The sequence below is a fragment of the Charadrius vociferus genome, unplaced genomic scaffold (genome assembly GCF_000708025.1).
Source record: "Charadrius vociferus isolate BGI_N301 unplaced genomic scaffold, ASM70802v2 scaffold161, whole genome shotgun sequence".
Classification (NCBI taxonomy): domain Eukaryota; kingdom Metazoa; phylum Chordata; class Aves; order Charadriiformes; family Charadriidae; genus Charadrius; species Charadrius vociferus.
Genome location: NW_009646928.1, coordinates 7,325,131 through 7,342,762, shown reverse-complemented (window position 1 = coordinate 7,342,762; position 17,632 = coordinate 7,325,131). Strand labels below are relative to the sequence as shown.

Below are 17,632 nucleotides of genomic sequence, written 5' to 3'. Positions count from 1 at the left end.
TACATTCTGAAACACCTAATAGAGAAAGAAATTCAGTCAACTGCAGAATGTCAGAGCAATCTGTTTGATTCAGGTAACTGGGGACATCACATTCCCCTTTCTGTCGGGCTCCTATTCCAGCCCAGGGGGTGACCACACTTCTGCATTATACGGGCAGTGCACTTGGGATGAGAGATCATGAGCTTTCCTTGCCAAATGGGACAGAAAGACCTACTGCGAGTCACTATAACGCACAAAGATCTCCCTCCACACACACTGGGAAGCTCGATTCTTGTACCTATCCACCTAGCAGAGAAAATGTCATGCCATAACATCACATAACAACATCGTTAGAGAAGGGAATGCTCAACTTTGAGAGAGTATTACTGACTTTACCACTAACCCACACTGCAAATCCCTTAGGAATGGAGAAAAAAAAAAAAGTGCATCTGAGGAAATTGATCTAAGGAAATTGCTTTCTCTGAACAGAAAGCATTTTGCAATGGAAAAATTTGACTTGCAGTCCATGAAACAATCTGTACTTTGTATTAGTAACTAGATTGGGTTTTGGTCAGGTGCATGCTGGATGGGTAACTGGAAAGGACTTAATTCTGCTTTCCTGATGCTTTCTGTATGTCAGTCTATTACAGCCCAAATAACCCAGGGATTCAGTTATTTCTGCTTTTGATCCTTTGATGGGACATACTGACCACAGTGGAAAAAGGGGAGTTTGAAGATACTTCTACATACATCCATATCTAGAATTGGTAAAGCTGGCAGACACGGGAGAGGAAGAGCCAAAAAGTGGCCAATGGATGAGGATGTCACACTGAAATCCTGGAATACGAGCTGAAATTTCATTCACCTGTAATTCTCCCAGAACAAAACAGCTGAAATGCCGACAAACACATGCCACAGCGCACCAAGTTTGTATTTGCACTGCAGGTGCAAAACCACAGCCACCCTGGGGAGCGGCAGCGGTTTAGCGATAAGGACAAATCATAGAATATCTCAAGTTGGAAGGGACTCATAAGGATCATCGAGACCAACTAGGTTAGGATAGATTAATTTAGTGCACCACGTCACTTTGCAGGAAAAAAAAAAAAAAAAAGACTGCCATTGGTTCTCAAAAGAGCTCATTTACAATAATAAGATAATACTGTTGGGGTAGACCTAAAGCAAGACTGAACTCGTTCTAGAGTGTATTTGGAATTTTATACTCTTTGGTAGCAGAAAAACCATACCTATTTATGTGCAAAACACCTCCTCTCCTCCTATTAATTACTTACATCACCATGCAGCTTCTCTCATCTCCGCAGGACTACTAAACCTTAAAACAGCTATCTGGGTACATTTTGGGAGATCATAAGCAGCAAAGTCATTTCCTTCCCCTTAGAATACGCTGGATTTCCAAGCTGACTTCCAAACGGCAACCGCAACTAGGACTCCCCATCCATCTTTATCCTGTCTTACACAAAAAGCATCACACAAACAGATGTTTGCTTTTATACAAGGTTTTGGCATGGAAAATGGTTAACCAGTTAGAAATCCAGGAAGTTAGGAAAGAGACAAACTCTTTAATTCGTCCCTGTTTCTCTGGCAAACAGCAGTTTAATACATTACGTTCTGTGACCCCCCCCCTTACCCAAACCTGCCTCACCATAGTTTAATTCACATGGCTATTACAGTTCTGTTTCAGCAGAGACAAATAATTCTTTTGCTATCTACATTTCTAATTTTTATTCTGGAATTTAGCAAAAAAGTGAAACTGGCAAAAAAATTTGGAAACATAACTCCTCAGCTCAAATCTTGCCTATACACTGTAATTGTTCTACGCACTTTCAAAGGTACGGGGTCTTCCTGGGCTCAAAATCTATTAAATCACATAAGCTGCTTTCACCTTAGAAATCTTAAGTCTCTTTAAATTATTTGTACTATTTTATGGGAATGATCAAAAAGAATTACTAAAGGCAGTGGAAGTGTTTCTACTTTAGGTGTAGCAAGCTAACATTAAAATAAACCACTGAACCATTTAATTTTTTATTTTTTTTAATTCTACACAATTTAGGAAAACTGCTTCATTTGAGAGTCTTCATATCTCATGAAGGGTCTCCTCAGTTAACAGAACCTTAGCAGGTCCTGAGAGATGCTGAAATTGCTCAATATTTGCAGATTATGAGCAAGGTCAGGGAATTTCGGGGCTACTGTAAGTATCCATATTATCGAGGAAACTAGTAAGTCTTATTTTTAGCAATTCGTGCCAACAAGTTTCTATTGGTCTTTTCTTACCAAATACCTTTAGCTGCATGTCCAGGACTTCTCTAGCAGAACATATTAATACAAAGATGCAGAGCAGTGCTCTTGCAGATTAATGTATTTCTTATTCCTAAAAAGCACTTACTGCACTAACTTAATAAGCTGACTACAAGATACAGTATTTCCCATAAAAGGGATAGGAATAATCAACTGCTAATGCTCATTTCTGTACAGAAGTGGTGATCAGGAGTCCTACATAATGTGAAATGCTCCACCATCATCTGAAAGAAATTAACAAAAACCTCCCTGTGCGTGTGGAACCGTTCCTAAATTGCAAGCAAGAAACTTGGCAAAATGATAAGACATCTGTTTTCTCTTGCTCTGTGTAAGGTCAGAGCGAACAGATAGCCATTCAGAAACATGTGACGAGGCACTGCTCACAGCATGGAAGATCCTCTGGCTGATAGGGAAGGGATTAAATGCTTGTCTGCCTTCGTATAGGAACTACTTTAAAACTTACAATTGGCCTGTGTCTCACTGAAATATGTCTGTTTTAGCCACAGTTTTAATACTGTCTGACCACAGACTGTTAACAAGACAATTCTGTGGAAAAATCACTACCATAATCTTCACTTGTTCTCCAGAATTGCATAAACACTATATACGATTAAGAAGCTAAACATTTTAACTCATTTTTCACAGGCACATCTGTATTACAGAGAAGAGTAACAACTGTACGAAAAGGAATTTTTAACTACAATAAGCATTGTGTTCACGTTTGCACTCAGACTATCACTGCAATCATACATTGCCCTTTTTATTCTTGGCGTTCTTGCTTTTCCTTCGCTAGAAGGGCACCAAGGTGCTCCCTGGGAGTTCTGCCTCATGGATGCCCCTGTTTTCAATAGAAAGCTGAATAAGCCCACCATGGGTCATAGCAGAGCACTGGACACTTGTCCGCACAAGCCACAGCACTGCTTTGCAACTGAGATAAGACTTTTGTGGGTTGAAGCTGTGTACTCAAGGGAAGTGGTTGTCAACCGTCTTATTTAATTCAAATGCAGTTCCTGAAACGATGGTCATTTAGCCCCCAGGTAAGCAAAATTTGGCTTACTTTCAATTTATTTTATAACGATTTTTAAGAACTTTTACAAATAAAAGGAGGAAAATCAATTATATTTACTTAAAACAGTCTATTACAGTAGAGTTTAATACTATTGCCTACAGAAAGTACTACTAACCAGGTAAAAAGAAAACTTTTCTCACAAGACAGTTGCTAAAATCTGCTTGAGAAATCTGCCCGAGTTAGCTCCTGTTTGCCTGTCATCTGTTCTTTGGCACTCAGAAGCCCAGATCCAGAATAAAAAAAAAAAAAAAGCAACATGCCTACCTTCTCTAGTTAGATTAAGTGCACTAGCTACCATGGTAACCTAAACTTATTTTCTTACTTTACTCTGTAGGAATGAAAACTGATTTAATTCTCCCGAAGGTTGCCACAGCGAAGACAAGTACAAAAAGCAATACATTATTAAAAGTCATAAAAGTTAGCTGCTTCTCATTTTTGCTAACTCAAAACCATGCTCTTCATCAGCAACATAAAGGAAGACTGCCTTTGATACATTATGTTTAATAGCTGTGGAAAAGCCTTGATTTCTGTTACAGAGATGAGGACAAGTGGCTAAGCAGCCTTTCCCTCCCAAAAGGCCCACACCTGCTACGCAGTTCACACTTTATACAGTGTGACAGTTCATCTTTTCCAAATGTGCTTGGAAGAAAGCACCTAAACTAAGTTTAGAATATAAAAAAATGCTCCTGCGTTGAAATTAACTGGAAAGAAAGATAAAGCTACCAGCACACGGTGAGTGAGTGCTTCACAGTTCTGCCTTTGTAACCATTACTAAAAAATTCAAAGATTACAAATTCCTGTCATCTCTGGGTTCTGGAGGACCAACGTGAACTCAGAAAATGGGTTAATACTTATCACAAACTAAAATCCACCCCCACGTAATGAGGTTCAGAGAGTTTGGTCTGTTGCTTTGAGGGCCAACAGACCACTCCAGAAAATGGCAACTCTATCTTCAGAATGGTGGACAAGTCGGTGTATGATGGTACAGCATACTTTGCGTTGTTATCACAAGCATCCTTCCGACACAATCTGAATAAGGAACAATTCCAAAGATGGCCTCAATTTTTTGCACAAGCCTAAAATATCTGAAAATATTTAGTCATTTGTTAATGTGAGAGCTAATACAATATAAACAGGAGCATATTTAATTGTGTTGGTGGAACTAAAGATTTTAAGGAGGAGGAAATTATAACATTATGAATCTGAAGCCCTAAGTCCTAAAAATGTGCAAATGTGGGGAAATCTTTGAATGGATAAACAATGAGTCTTCCCCCAAAAACGCACATTAGTACACGGAACAGCATTCCTTGGCTCAAATTAACAAGTTTCATTGACCACAGAAATCTTCCATGTCCACAGACTACTGTCATGGGTTCTATTATAAGTGGCATATGTTTACTAAAGGTAAGTTTGCGTTTCCATAGGGGGGGAGAATAAATCGGAAAACCCAAACTGGAAAAGACTGAATATCACTTGTTTAGGTTATAAATGATCTTGACAATCTTATAGCACAGTTGTACATACGAAAGAACCGAAAATCTCATTAATAGAGAGAGAGAGAATAGAGGAGACATGAAGGAAGGCAAGGTCTTCAACAACGTAAAGTCTGGAGGAACAGGCTCTTTGAGTCTATAGCAATTGTGTTGGACTCAGATGGTTAAATCATTTTAAAGGTAGGACACTACATTAAAATTAAGGACAGGGCTCAAATACAATTGTGAGAACACTGAAACATATGTTAATCTTCCTTGTGATGCTCAAATACGTTACAAGCTCTTTGCAAAAAGTGTTAACTCCATATGTAGAACGGTTTTAGTAGATATAAGCCCTTCACTATACTGTCTCAGGAACCTGTTAACCTACCACGAGCTAGACAATATGGCTATACAAATATCATTGCCACATCAGGAAGGAAGTTGTTCAGCACTTGATGAATTTTGAGCTGCCACAGCCAGGCTGGTATTCTAGCTGGCTTGTGCATCTCTACATTGCTGTCAGTACAATACAGATATTCTCTAGCTGACTTTATCTGGGCTGCAAACACAATCATTCTCCTCTTGTCTTAAGTTTGCTAGATAGAAAGATGAGAAGAACTGCTTTTTATTAACAATTCTTATTCAGTAGTTCTTTTTTACCTTTTATATTTACATGTTAGCCTACAACCAGAAGAATAAGAATTAAATTCAACTTTCCACTTCACCGTGCCATTTTTCCCATCACCTGAAACACAGTTACTTCAGTAACTACAGTTGAACTTAGTTGAATACGATTTGAAGAGACAGAATTTTATCTGACACTGACTCAATGCCTTATGTTAAGTTCAAGGTCAAAAACCTATCAGGATTTAGGTGACATATCTCCATAGCATTTAGACCTCACCATCTCTAAACATCCCTTACAGAGATTCTCAGTTTTTTAAATCTCTGTTCAAAATGCCAATATACGGTAGATTTTCTGTGTGCATCTATCTTCCTATACAAAGTCGTTTGCTATCTTCTGTGAACAGCGTAGAAACCTAGAGTTATCTCACTGATTTCACCTGTGGGGTAGGGGGAAGAGAAGAGAGACATTGCTCAGAAAATTCACTCTGACAGCAACTGTAACAACTTTTCTAACAAAGATGGGCAGAGCTTTTCAATACTACTGCTACTACCACTAAGACTGCATAGCTCTGCAAAATTAGAGCTTTTGAACTTGTTATTATTGGTTTATTATCAAAGCACTCCTCTAGGAACAAGGACAATAAAGTACTTAGATTAAAGACATTTCAAGAAATTAAAATGAATTAAAATAAAAATTAGACACTCAACCAGTTACAAACTAGCTTAGAAATGACAGTACTCTTGCAAAACATGTATCTGCTCTTTCTGTACCTTATCTCTAGAGTAAGAGAGAAGCTATTGGTTTGCACCAGGTCTTGAAACAAGCCGGCTACCACTACAGCTCACATCATCTCCTGATCCCTTTCCACAGCCACTTGTCCACACTGAGAAAGATGACTGACGAGAGTGAACGCTGGCAATACTCAGTGTGACAAGAGGAGAGGGGCAATAGCCCATCACCCCCATTTTAAGTTTCCATCCAAAAGCTACTCCCATCCCCTGGCAATGCAATTTCATCTTATGTGAGCTCTTAGCAGCATTATCTGACCAACAGGAATGGTTGGAGGCATCTCCGTTTCAGCGGTGGCTGGAAGATCCTGTGGACCAGCACAGAGCAAGCTTCCCAAGCTGCTTCGTCTTAGTCAAGCGTTCCCAATTCAGATCTTGGAAAGAGCAGAATAACTGAAGACATAACGTTCCTTAGGCCATGGTCTGACACTGAATTCCTTCGCTGACACTGTCATCGTGACATCTCCCAAGACCTGGCCACTTCTCCACACACAGTGACCCCCCTGGAACAGATCTGGCAGTATGTGGCCTGAAGCCACGTCTTGAGCCCAGGCCCTCCTGGTCTGCTCAACAAGAGCCAAAACATAGTGGACAAGACTATATTTTTCTGGAGTCAGGTCAACTTGGAAGCAGACCGCTGAGTACAGCATGATCTTACTCCATGGATAGCAAAAGCTCACAAAGTCAAATATTTGAAGTTATCTCTACAAATCAAACAAAGGTTTTAATACATATAATCTGAACCAATTCTACTAAACTAGGATTTGTAGATGATCTTGCCGATGTGCGTAATATTTAACTCACCGACATATAGCTACAACAGGACACCACAAAAAGGGGTTTACGGCAGTCAGAGTAAAAACAAGGCTTCAGCAATAACGTTTTCCTTCTCCTTCTGGGACCACCACTGTATCTGGGAGGAGGGTGAGAATGCTGAGGAGCCGTGCTGCTGGCTGACACCCTGGGCACAGTGTAATAACACCTTCCCACAGACAAATCCTGCCAACAAGCATTTATTTCTCTTTGGAACTGAAGCAGTCGTAGCGGTCAGTGAGGAAATCCACTGGCCCAACAGACGAGAAACTGTCCCCCAAATCTTTCTCTGTGACGTTCAGGCTAAAGCCTGAACAGTTTTACTGCAAGAAGACCACTTCACGGCACAGGCAGTAACACGCAAAAGGATAAAATATTAAATACACAAACACAAGTAAATTTTTATAGTGTCTTGCATGTGAAGAGTCTGATTTGCTAATCTTGCCAAAACAACTGTAAGTGACCAGCAATTCCCAGCATCCAAGTGGAGATAGGGTATTTCAGACAAAAGGAGAGCAGCACAGCCCAGGAGGGGAAAAAAAAAATACAAATTCAGCAGTTCAAAATAGACAAAAATCAAAGCACTCAAACTCTTAGTCATCTGTGACTGTTTGTTGTGGTACTGTTCATTGGGTTGGTTTTTTTAATAATTCAAACACACTTTCCATGTTAAGAAGCAGCAGAACAACAAGTTTCACTGGAATGCAAACTTTATAGTTACAGATTTCCCACAGGTCACCAGGCTTGACACAGTGTCAGAAAAATCAAAACAGTCAGGTATTATGGTGCACGTTTTTTCATTAATGCTAACAGAAAGAAATATTAGCAATATTGCAGCTAACTGTCAGAGGAAACGAGTCAGAAAAATACACCATGGGAAAAATTAAGAAACTATTCATTAGATTACTATAGTGAATTATTAGAGCTTCTCCATCTACTCAAGAAGACAATTAAATCAGACATCAAAATTCATTAGCAAAATGAGTTTATATGACTTCACATTCTCTTTCCTCCCCTCCTACCAGGATATCATATGCATAAGATGGCAGGCAGAGGCTTTGAAAAATCTGGTGTATATTTTAAAGTGATTACCTAAAAGCTAAAGATTAATTAAAAGGTTTTTATTAAGCATACATAAAAACTTATTAAAAAAAAGAAAAGAAAAAAAAACAAAACCAAAGTGTTTTCCAGTAAGCATGTATGTTTGTGTCATGGCTGTAATGAAACATGCATTAAGTATGAAACATATGGTTTCCATTTTCTTGCCCTGGAATCCATCCAAAGACATTTTATGTTGTTAGCTTAACTGTTCTCCTCAGCTGAGAAGCTGTGGAAAATATCTCATCTGAAAAAAATCTGTACCTAATGGATAAATACAAAAGATTTGCTAGATCTGCAGCCGGCTACTTTATTAAAAAAAGTCTCTGCGATTACTATTTAATTACTGGATTATTTTTTTTTTTAAATTAGAATATAATTTTCAAAATCAAAAAAATTTGCTTTAAGAGGTACCATAGATTGTAGTGGTGTTTATGGCGCTCTATCGGAACCAGGCCATCTGACCTAATAAGAACACATGACAAAATCATTACTAATGTATCATCTACCTGATTTTACAGATTTGAGAAACTTCTCTTATGCTGAAAGAGAAGTTCTTCTCTGAAGATCACTTCTGGCTAATAACCTGATTCAGGGGCAAGGATCAGTAAAAACGAGAGAAAAAGAAGAAAGATCATATTTCTTTATTTTTAATAATACTTGGGTTTGCCCTGATGCAGAAATAGGTTGTCAAAGAGTTGGCTAAGAATTTCAAGACATCTATCATCAATGCCCAGTTTAAAATTTTATTTACGTTAACAGAAAATACACTAGAAAGGCTGAAGACAAAGTCACTATGTTAAATTTTGCCATGCTGTGCTTAAAACTTCATCCCCAAATTGCGAGGCTGCTAACCTCAGTAACAATAAGCATGTAACATACAAAAGCTTTCATACCTTCGTGCTGTAAAACTATTTCAGCTACTGACTTGTTCCAGGAATTAATATGCTGCATATAAAACGTTAAGCCTGCTGTAATTCGTACAATTTATTGTTAATCTTTCTCCTGATGAAGCTAATGGAAAAACAGTATCATGAATACATTGATAAATCAAACCAGATGAGTTTAGAGACTTTGCCATACTGTGTTTCTTTATTTCATTAGTTGAGATGATTTGGGATATGGCAAAAGCCCCCGTTTTGCTACCTTAATATATCATGAGGCTTGAGCACTGTGCTCTCTGTAAAGGGCCGGCAACTTGAAAAATCACACTGCCGATACTCTGCTAACCTACAAGCTTGTTCAGCTTCACAACCCATTGCAAGAATTAGCTGGTTATTTTAACTCACCTTTGCCATCTGTGCTTGGACTCCACTAGCCTTTAAAGCAGAAACCGCCTTCTGAGCAGCTGCCGGGCTGTCAAAGTCAACGAAACCGTAACCTGAAATATGAAACATATTTCATTAACGAGACAGCAACCACCTTATAATCAAACAGTTCATATGCTACTAGCATGGTTATTTAATACAATTTTCTTACTGGTGAAGAGGGCCAACTTGAACTCCAAAGTTCTTCATGTAGTGCCAAAAAACCCAATCTACCGAAGTCCTTCAACCTTGAACTGGTGGGACCTACCCTAGCGGAAAAAAATCAATTTCCATGCCCACTGATTATCAGGATTTTGTCCAAACTGCTAACAAGCAGCATGATGGTTTGCTTTGTGTTATCTGGTATGTATCTTCTATGAGCAAATGTGACATCATCAGTTTATTTCATAGAGATCACCAAATAAAGCATTATTTGCTCGTTTTTCTAAACCAAATTCTTAGGCCAGTGTGAATAAGTAACCAGCAATTGTCTAAGTTACATGTCTTTTACTCAAAACTGGGAGAGGAATTTAGCTTAAAAGATGTGTATGTACTGCCTCACAACTCACTTTTTTGTGAATTAGCTACTCCATTGTATATACATAGAAGATGGTTAAATTTAACAAGTGAAAACTCAGCTTCAGTGAAATCAACTGAGTTTTCCCCATTGTTGTTACTGAAACCAGAATGTAAAAAAATGTTCTGAAAGCATTTTCTATGCCATCTAATGCAATCTTTAAATGTTAAAGTAAACCCAAATTAATTGCAACAACTTCCATGTATATGCAGTAACTTCTTTTCTTATTCTGAACAACAATGTACAGCTAATGGATTCCAGGACACCTGAAGAGCAATATGCCTTGGTCTTTACCAACACTGACTTTATAGGTTGGGATTTTTAATGCAACCTGGGAGCCGGATGCTCAAGTGTCACCAAAAGGCAGGCAGAGCTTGGAAGCTACTTCCCCTAGATGTACTGCAAACTTCATTCTGCATTTTTCAACCCCCTTCCTTCCCACCAGCGAACAGCCTCAAGTACTAAAGAAATCCCTCTCCAATGTCTAAGTTGGGTTAAAAAAAAAAAGAATCAAAACCCCCAACAATTAAAAAAAGCTCTAGAGGAGTAGAAAAATGGAATTGCTTCTTCAAAAGGTAATAGGATTCTCTAACAGTATGTCTACACTGAGGACAAAAAGGTTGTGTAAAGATATAACTGAACAAGCTTTAAAGTCCTCAACTCGGGAAAAACAACTCGAGCAGCCTTGTACATCAGTGCGAGCTTACTTAACCTGCCAAGAAGCTGAAGAAAGCAGCATATTGTTCTGTATAACATGTGGTGTTGTGGACTGTTAAATCTTGACATGAAACAGAGTGAATTAGCTCATATCAAGTTTTGTGCTGCCAAGGCAAAACTAGCTTTCCATACCCAAAACTAGCTTTCCGTACCCGTGACAGCCCAGGTTATCACCACCACCACGCTGCAGGGTGCAATACAGACAAAGTTACATACCGATACCAAGCATGTCATCAAAGCTGGCTTTGCCATCTTCTAGATGATACATAAACTTGTTGCTCCAGTTAGTTTAAATCCCATGGTGTGTTTTTTTGGCAAGAGCCAGAGATGCTGTCAATCTTTTGGTTAAATTCCAGTTAGATTTCTGCATTTTGTCTACTTATGTTCCTACTGCAATTTCAGTGACATGCAGTGAGCTTCCCTGCAGCCTCAACTCGCTGTACATTGTTACAACAAACTGTTAATTACCGCTTTTCACCAGCGAGATTTAAATTCTATACTGGAAAAGTCATCTTAAAACATTAACGTGAGAGTTTCTGTATCACTGACAGAGCTACCGAAATCTTCAGGAACTGGGAAAATGGACAGAATGAATCGGTTAAGTGCTGCCACAGGTATTAATGAATTTAAAATAACTGAAAAGGGCATTTGCTCTTCACTAGTCACAATACATGCAGATGACATCTGCATACAATCTGGGGGGAAAAAAATTCTAGAAATTTCTGTTTCTGAACTGTCAGCACCCCCTTAATTGCTTAAGATGGGGAGCTAAGAAACTATGTCCCTGAACTGCTTCCAAGTTCTGCACAAAAACCACGTCTCGATTAATGATGAACTCTCCTCTCCTGCCTCTGCGCATCAGCTTTAAGCTCATTCATGAGCTTTACGCTTATTAACATTGCTAAATCAGCTGACAATTTTTCACTTTGCTTACAAATTATCCTCTTAATTGTAAAAAAGAAAGTCTGAAATCTGATATTTCAGTGTCTGCTACCACACCTTCTCCCACCACGCATGTTGCTGGGATATGACCTCACTGTAATTGCAATGAGTGATGAAAATCGCTCTGATGTATCCAGCTTATCTAAAGGACTTCTAATATTTTTTTCCAGCTGCAATTACTTCGGTGAAAACGAACCCTCTCTTTGCTCCCAATAGATCCAATTGCATATAACAAAACACAATTAGAGGACAGGAACGTGTAATTAAGAGCTGCTTTAAACTACTCTAATCAATGGAGCTGATTTCCACAATATATAATTTTTCTCAGACGATTAGTGCAGTTGAATGGTCTTCTGTAAGCTTCCCCAGTTTTTCCAGGCAAAAGGGGAAAAGCTACTTTTAACTCCATTTTTGTTTTTAAAATAGAGGCGAACTGCCAGCCAGCGCTGTGCGTGTCAGCTTCACTCCGGCTTGGCTGCACCACTGACGCAGGCTGTCTGCCAGCTCCCCTGGAAACACACGCACTGAATAACACTGGCCCTGGGCAAGAATAAGACTAGTTTAGGAATAAGAAGGGGAAGGTGGGAGGGGGAAGTTGAAAGCACTTGAAATTCAACATTAGTGCATTTTATAGAATCAATCAGGACTTTCCAGTGAATGCAATATAAAGGCAAACGTACATACCTTTGCATTTGTTTGTTGTCTTATCCAAAATAGCCTTCGTGGATACAATTTTCCCATACCTAAAATGTATTATACAGACGTAAGGAAAATGAGAAGAAAAATATCCTATTACAACAGATAGCCAATTCACATTATTTTATATCCTATTACCCTTTACTTTTAACAAAATGGAATAATATATAGACTATATAATTATATAATGAAAACTCATACATAGATAGAAGCAACAATAAAGATCAACAATTTCAAGCGTGATCTTGTTCTATTGTCCCTATGTTCTCAGCGGCACAGCAGAATCACAAAACAACCCAGAGAAAAAGCGCTCTACAGAAAGGAATACAACACAGTGCACACATATGTACCAATCCTGGTACATATAAGAAACCATGTTTTAGACATAAGCTTGGACTCCCTCAGTATATATACACCAGATAAAGCAGACAAAATGCCTTGTTGGTGCTAGGCTTGCTAACCAACATGGTACAGGAGGTGGGGGTGGAGTTAAAAAACTTAGCTCTCTCTCCCACACACACGATGAAAAAGATTAAAAACTCTGTTCTGGAAGGTGACAAGTGCAAGTCAGATTTATGAAAGCTGATCAGCAAAGGTGGTAAAGAATTTTCTGTATTTTTAAAATGGAAAATTGGAATGCAAACGATTTCAACTAAACCCAAAACATCCATCAGGAAAGCTTCAATTTTCTCTTTTAAAAGAAAAACACACTCATTGCTTGCTCCTCAGCTTCTCAATAACTGGGCAGTCCAGGTGTCAATCTGCTATGCAGTCCAAAGGTGAACACCCAGAGATCTAATAGCAGTTAAGCCTGGGAAACAAGCAGACAGCAATCCAAGCTATAGGAACAATTGCTTTTTCTGAAGTGCTCTGCAACGTTTATCAGTATTAGGGTTTTTGATCAAATTTAGAGTAGAATTTGTTGCTGCTGGTGAAAACTTGCCATTTTCCTTGGAAGTCAAATCCCATTTTCAATTTAAAAAAAGCAACTTGCTTGGCCTACATCAGCAGCGGAATCGGAAACAGAGCACAGGTTTCCCAAGTTCCTAACCACAACCTCCTCCCTCCGCTTGTGAACTACACTTGATACAGTGCTGTGAGTATACCAGAGAGAAAGGGCACAACAGGAGTTTGTTTTCACATGGGCATACAATGTAACTTACCATGTTAACAGGTATACCTAAGCACTGAGTGCTAAGAGGTTCTTTATCGTTGTACAAGAACCCAAAATGAACTGAAAATTATGAGAAATGTTATCAGCACAAGAAAGTGGAATTTAGGGAAAAATGAAGTTTTGCCACTTCACCTCCTAAATATAACTTCAACAGAGTATAATTTCAAAAAGATTGATTTCAAAAGACAGCTAACTCAATTTCTGCAGTGGCTGTACTAGTCTTAGAAGTTCTTCAAAATACATAAGAAACCTAATAAATAAAGGTAAGCTTAGTTAGAGTACACAAATCACTTACAAAGTGATAGTTATTCAAGGATGAAGGCTATTTACAAAGTACTTTCCCCCTAAAGAACATTTAAATACATGTTTCAGTGTAGTTATCACTCTCTGTGACCAGTTTCAAGCACCTTCTGTTTATTCTGTGAGTTATTGTATGGCTTCAAATAGTTGCAAGGGGGTAAACCTGAGACACTAGCCATTAGGTGTTGGCTTCCTTATTGTATCTGAAATTGTGAGTGTCTACACTGATATAAAAAAATAACTATCCATCTATAGCTTAAAAATGTACAGTGTCAATGAAAATCAGTGCATCCCTAAATATATTATGCTAGAAGCATAAAGCAATAGAAATTGTGCATAATAGTTGAGGCACACACTTCCTTATTAGTGCCACTTATTTTCCAAATATGTCATTCCATTTAGAAAGCTCTATACCTCGTAAGTCAAAACTTCTGAAACTTTCTCCAGAATTTTTCAGAGTGCAGAGTAAGCATACATACTATAAATGAGAGAGGCAAACTGTTTGGAGACAATGCTCTTCAGGATCCACTGAACTCTTTATGTCCCAAGTCACTCACACCCAGCATTACATTTGATGGCCAGCATTCTCCGTAGCCTATCAGCTTCCCTAAGCTTCTTAAAGTGAAAAGCTACATAATCATTTGGGGGAAAAAATTCCTGAAGGATGATCTTGACCCTGCCACTGTTTCAGTTACTGAAAGTGTAGAAAGTAGTGGTGGTAGTGAAAAACTACAGCACTGGGTACCCACCTAAACAACGTACTTGCAACCCTCAGCCAGTTTGGTCACGGAGGGTAGTCAGGGGCTGACTAGGGACTGTGTTGGCCCACAGATGCTGATGCACACCAGCCCATAAACATGTGTCTGAATGCCTGTTCTTCACAACCACTTCATGGACAGTCTTCCAATGCGCAAGACTGCTAGTGATTTAATTCACCGTCCTAGATAGCACAGTTCCTGCAAAGAACCAGCTGCCGTGGAAGACTGCCAAGAAGTTTCAGCATTGTGAGTCTAGGAACGATTCGGAGAACCAGTACAATAGCAGCTATCACCAGGATTTCTGCTACGATTTTCCCTGTGAATACCCCTCCCAAGCGGCAGCCACGCCATGAAGCACGGAAATGCAGTTTACCCCACCTCCGCCTGGCCAGAGGGATACTTCCCCTCCTTGCTCCCACCATGTGGTCTGATATGAGGGGAAATTACTCCTTGCAGTTCCTCATAAGTGCTTCCTTCAAATGATGACTGTCATGAAAATCTACTTCCTTCCTCCTGAATTCTGCAGTCCTAATGCTGCTGTTAACACAGGCTCCTGCCTTCAACTGCTCGTTTGTTAGGTGTAACTGCAATCTGAGACCCACCAGAGATCAACAACCTGTAAGACACATCAAAGTCATGGTGCAAACTAATAGGTATTGCCTGCTTACATAAAGGAACATAGCAAGCAAGAGAAAACTTATATTCCAAAGACGTCTATGATGTTAGGTCTTGCCTGAAGATCACCATTCCTCTCAAAGGTCACCATATCTAGTTGTCTCAGGCATCCTGCTGGGGCTGCTCTTCTGTTCCCACGCCTTAACTGCAGGCTTGGTGAGACTACCTAAGGCAGAGTTCAGCTCTCATGGCTGGCAGAATCACTTCTACAGTGACTGGTGATTGCTCATTCCCTCTCCTCCGAAGCAATTTTTTAAAATAAGCTTTCTTTTAAATAAAGTGCTAATCTTGAGAAATAACTGCTAATCTGGCTGGTGACAAGCACCTACTTATTAAGTAGGTTATTTTTCTCACAAAAATATCATCAAATGAATGTTCAGCAGCAATGAAGATGTGGGGTTTGGGGGGTTGTTTTTTGGGGGGCGGGATGGGTGTCACTGCTATCAACACATTCTCTCTTTATTTTTGGAGATGGAAAGATGTTTTCAGCTTTGCATCTCTTTCCTATACTGCCTTTGTACCATTGTCAACGAACATATTAAGGAAGAGAGGGATTTAGCAAGAGGCAGGGAAATAATTGCCAGAGTGCATTGGTTATGGGATTAAAAGGGGTATGTTCATAACAGTCTATGCACCAGTGTACAAGCTACCGTTATAGTACAGAACACCAATACAAATGTGTATTTGGATACAAGATAAAGAAGAAAGTTGTTCAAAAGCCAAGTTCGGAAGATAAGCAGTACTGCTACTTAATAGGATAATGCTTACCGCTGCCCATCACACACTCCCTCTGCAGAAATGAACGGGTAACCCCACCTACTCAGCTGCCCTAAAAAGATCTACTGCCAGGCAACATGAATGCCGAAACACAGCTCTATGCCTTCATTTTAGATACTTTTGAAGTGGAAGGCTTGAAGCAAAGCATCAACATATACTTTTTAGAACTCACATTGTTCAGCAGCACGGTCAAACCCCGTCCAAATAATCATACTGACAGATTTATTACAAATAGCTAGGAATACTTTTGACATTTAAAACATCTCTGAAGCCCAATTTTGGTGACCTCCATGATGATGAAAGAAAAGGGTCCTTAAAAAACTAAGTACACAGATCAAACCGAACCAGTGTTTATTTTTCTCCCTTTGTACATCTGCTGGTATAACGAACATACTTGCAAACGTGAGGGCTATAACATGCCATCATGAGCATGACAAAGAATAGGGAATGAAGTAGCTTGAAGTCTCTGCCACAAGTGCTATTTTGAGTGTTGAAAGAACTTATCTGTGTGTGCATTAGGGGAGGTACAATAAGAACAGGCAGTGAGAGGTTCGATAGGGGTTGTCTGGAATGAATTGTTAAAATCTTTGCCCACAATAGCTTAACGTAATATACCTCATACCACCAAGCTCACAGAGCTTTCCCCTTTGCAGTACTATCAAATTGTCTTCCAGCTTGTGCTATGAAGGGTTTCTCTACCACCTGATGTTGACTCAGACAATAACGCACCAGAAGGATCTCTGCTACCATGGAATGTCCTTGCCTTTTAGAGCTGCTTAGGTCCTCCGTCCTGAACTGTCCAGAACTTTGTGTTGAAGATGAGCAGTACACTCTCTTTGCCTAAGTCCAGTCCAGCTGTAAAATGCGCATTCCTAGAGATCCTGCTGTTATCCCTTCCATTACTGTAGTGCTGTCAGAACTCCTCTGCTATGCAGAAACAATGCTGCATATCTTCTGTGCTTATTCTAGATTAATTTTCACATCTTAGCATCTTATCACTGCCCTGCATGGAATGCTCTTTATTTCTAAGAGCCAGAATCATGTGGTAAAACCAGGCATGGATTTCATAACATATAAGTAGCTCTGAGTACATGAACTCACTATCAGGTGGAATTGTAAAAGGAAAGAGAACCTGGCTGAACACAAAAATTTCGGTAGGGAGCCAATATTCTCACCAGGTGACCCAAAGACAAGAGAGAGCACAACAAACAGGCAGATCCAGCAAGGAGCATCATGTGGGAGACCAGATCAGTTAATCTTAACATACACTGCAGTTGCTGAATGGATCTGCATCAAAATAAAACTTACTTTAGACTAGGGTAAATAACTAGAATAAAATGGATAAAGCAAATACTTCCAAATCAATTCCCATATATTGTAACGAACAAGCAGGTTGGGATGGTTAAGCTGCAAATCATCTTTAAAAAAAAAAAAAAAAAACAAAACAAACAAACAAACAAACAAAAACCAAAAAAACCCAACCAAAAATATTTTCTTATTCAAACATGGTCTTATTCAGTGCACAACATAGTCAGCAGGCACTTTG

General features: G+C 39.2%; 1 protein-coding gene across 2 annotated transcripts in view; it reads right to left on the bottom strand.

Moving 5' to 3' along the window:
* The window catches only part of RBMS1 (RNA binding motif, single stranded interacting protein 1), a 68,057-nt gene that overhangs the window by 29,420 nt on the left and 21,005 nt on the right, over positions 1 to 17,632 (bottom strand). For both annotated transcript variants that reach the window (XM_009894622.1, XM_009894623.1), the window contains exons 2-3: positions 12,391 to 12,449; positions 9,453 to 9,544 (exon numbers count right to left, since the gene is read on the bottom strand). In XM_009894622.1, coding sequence (XP_009892924.1) covers positions 9,453 to 9,544; positions 12,391 to 12,449 — 151 coding nt within the window. The remainder of the gene's footprint in view (positions 1 to 9,452; positions 9,545 to 12,390; positions 12,450 to 17,632) is intronic.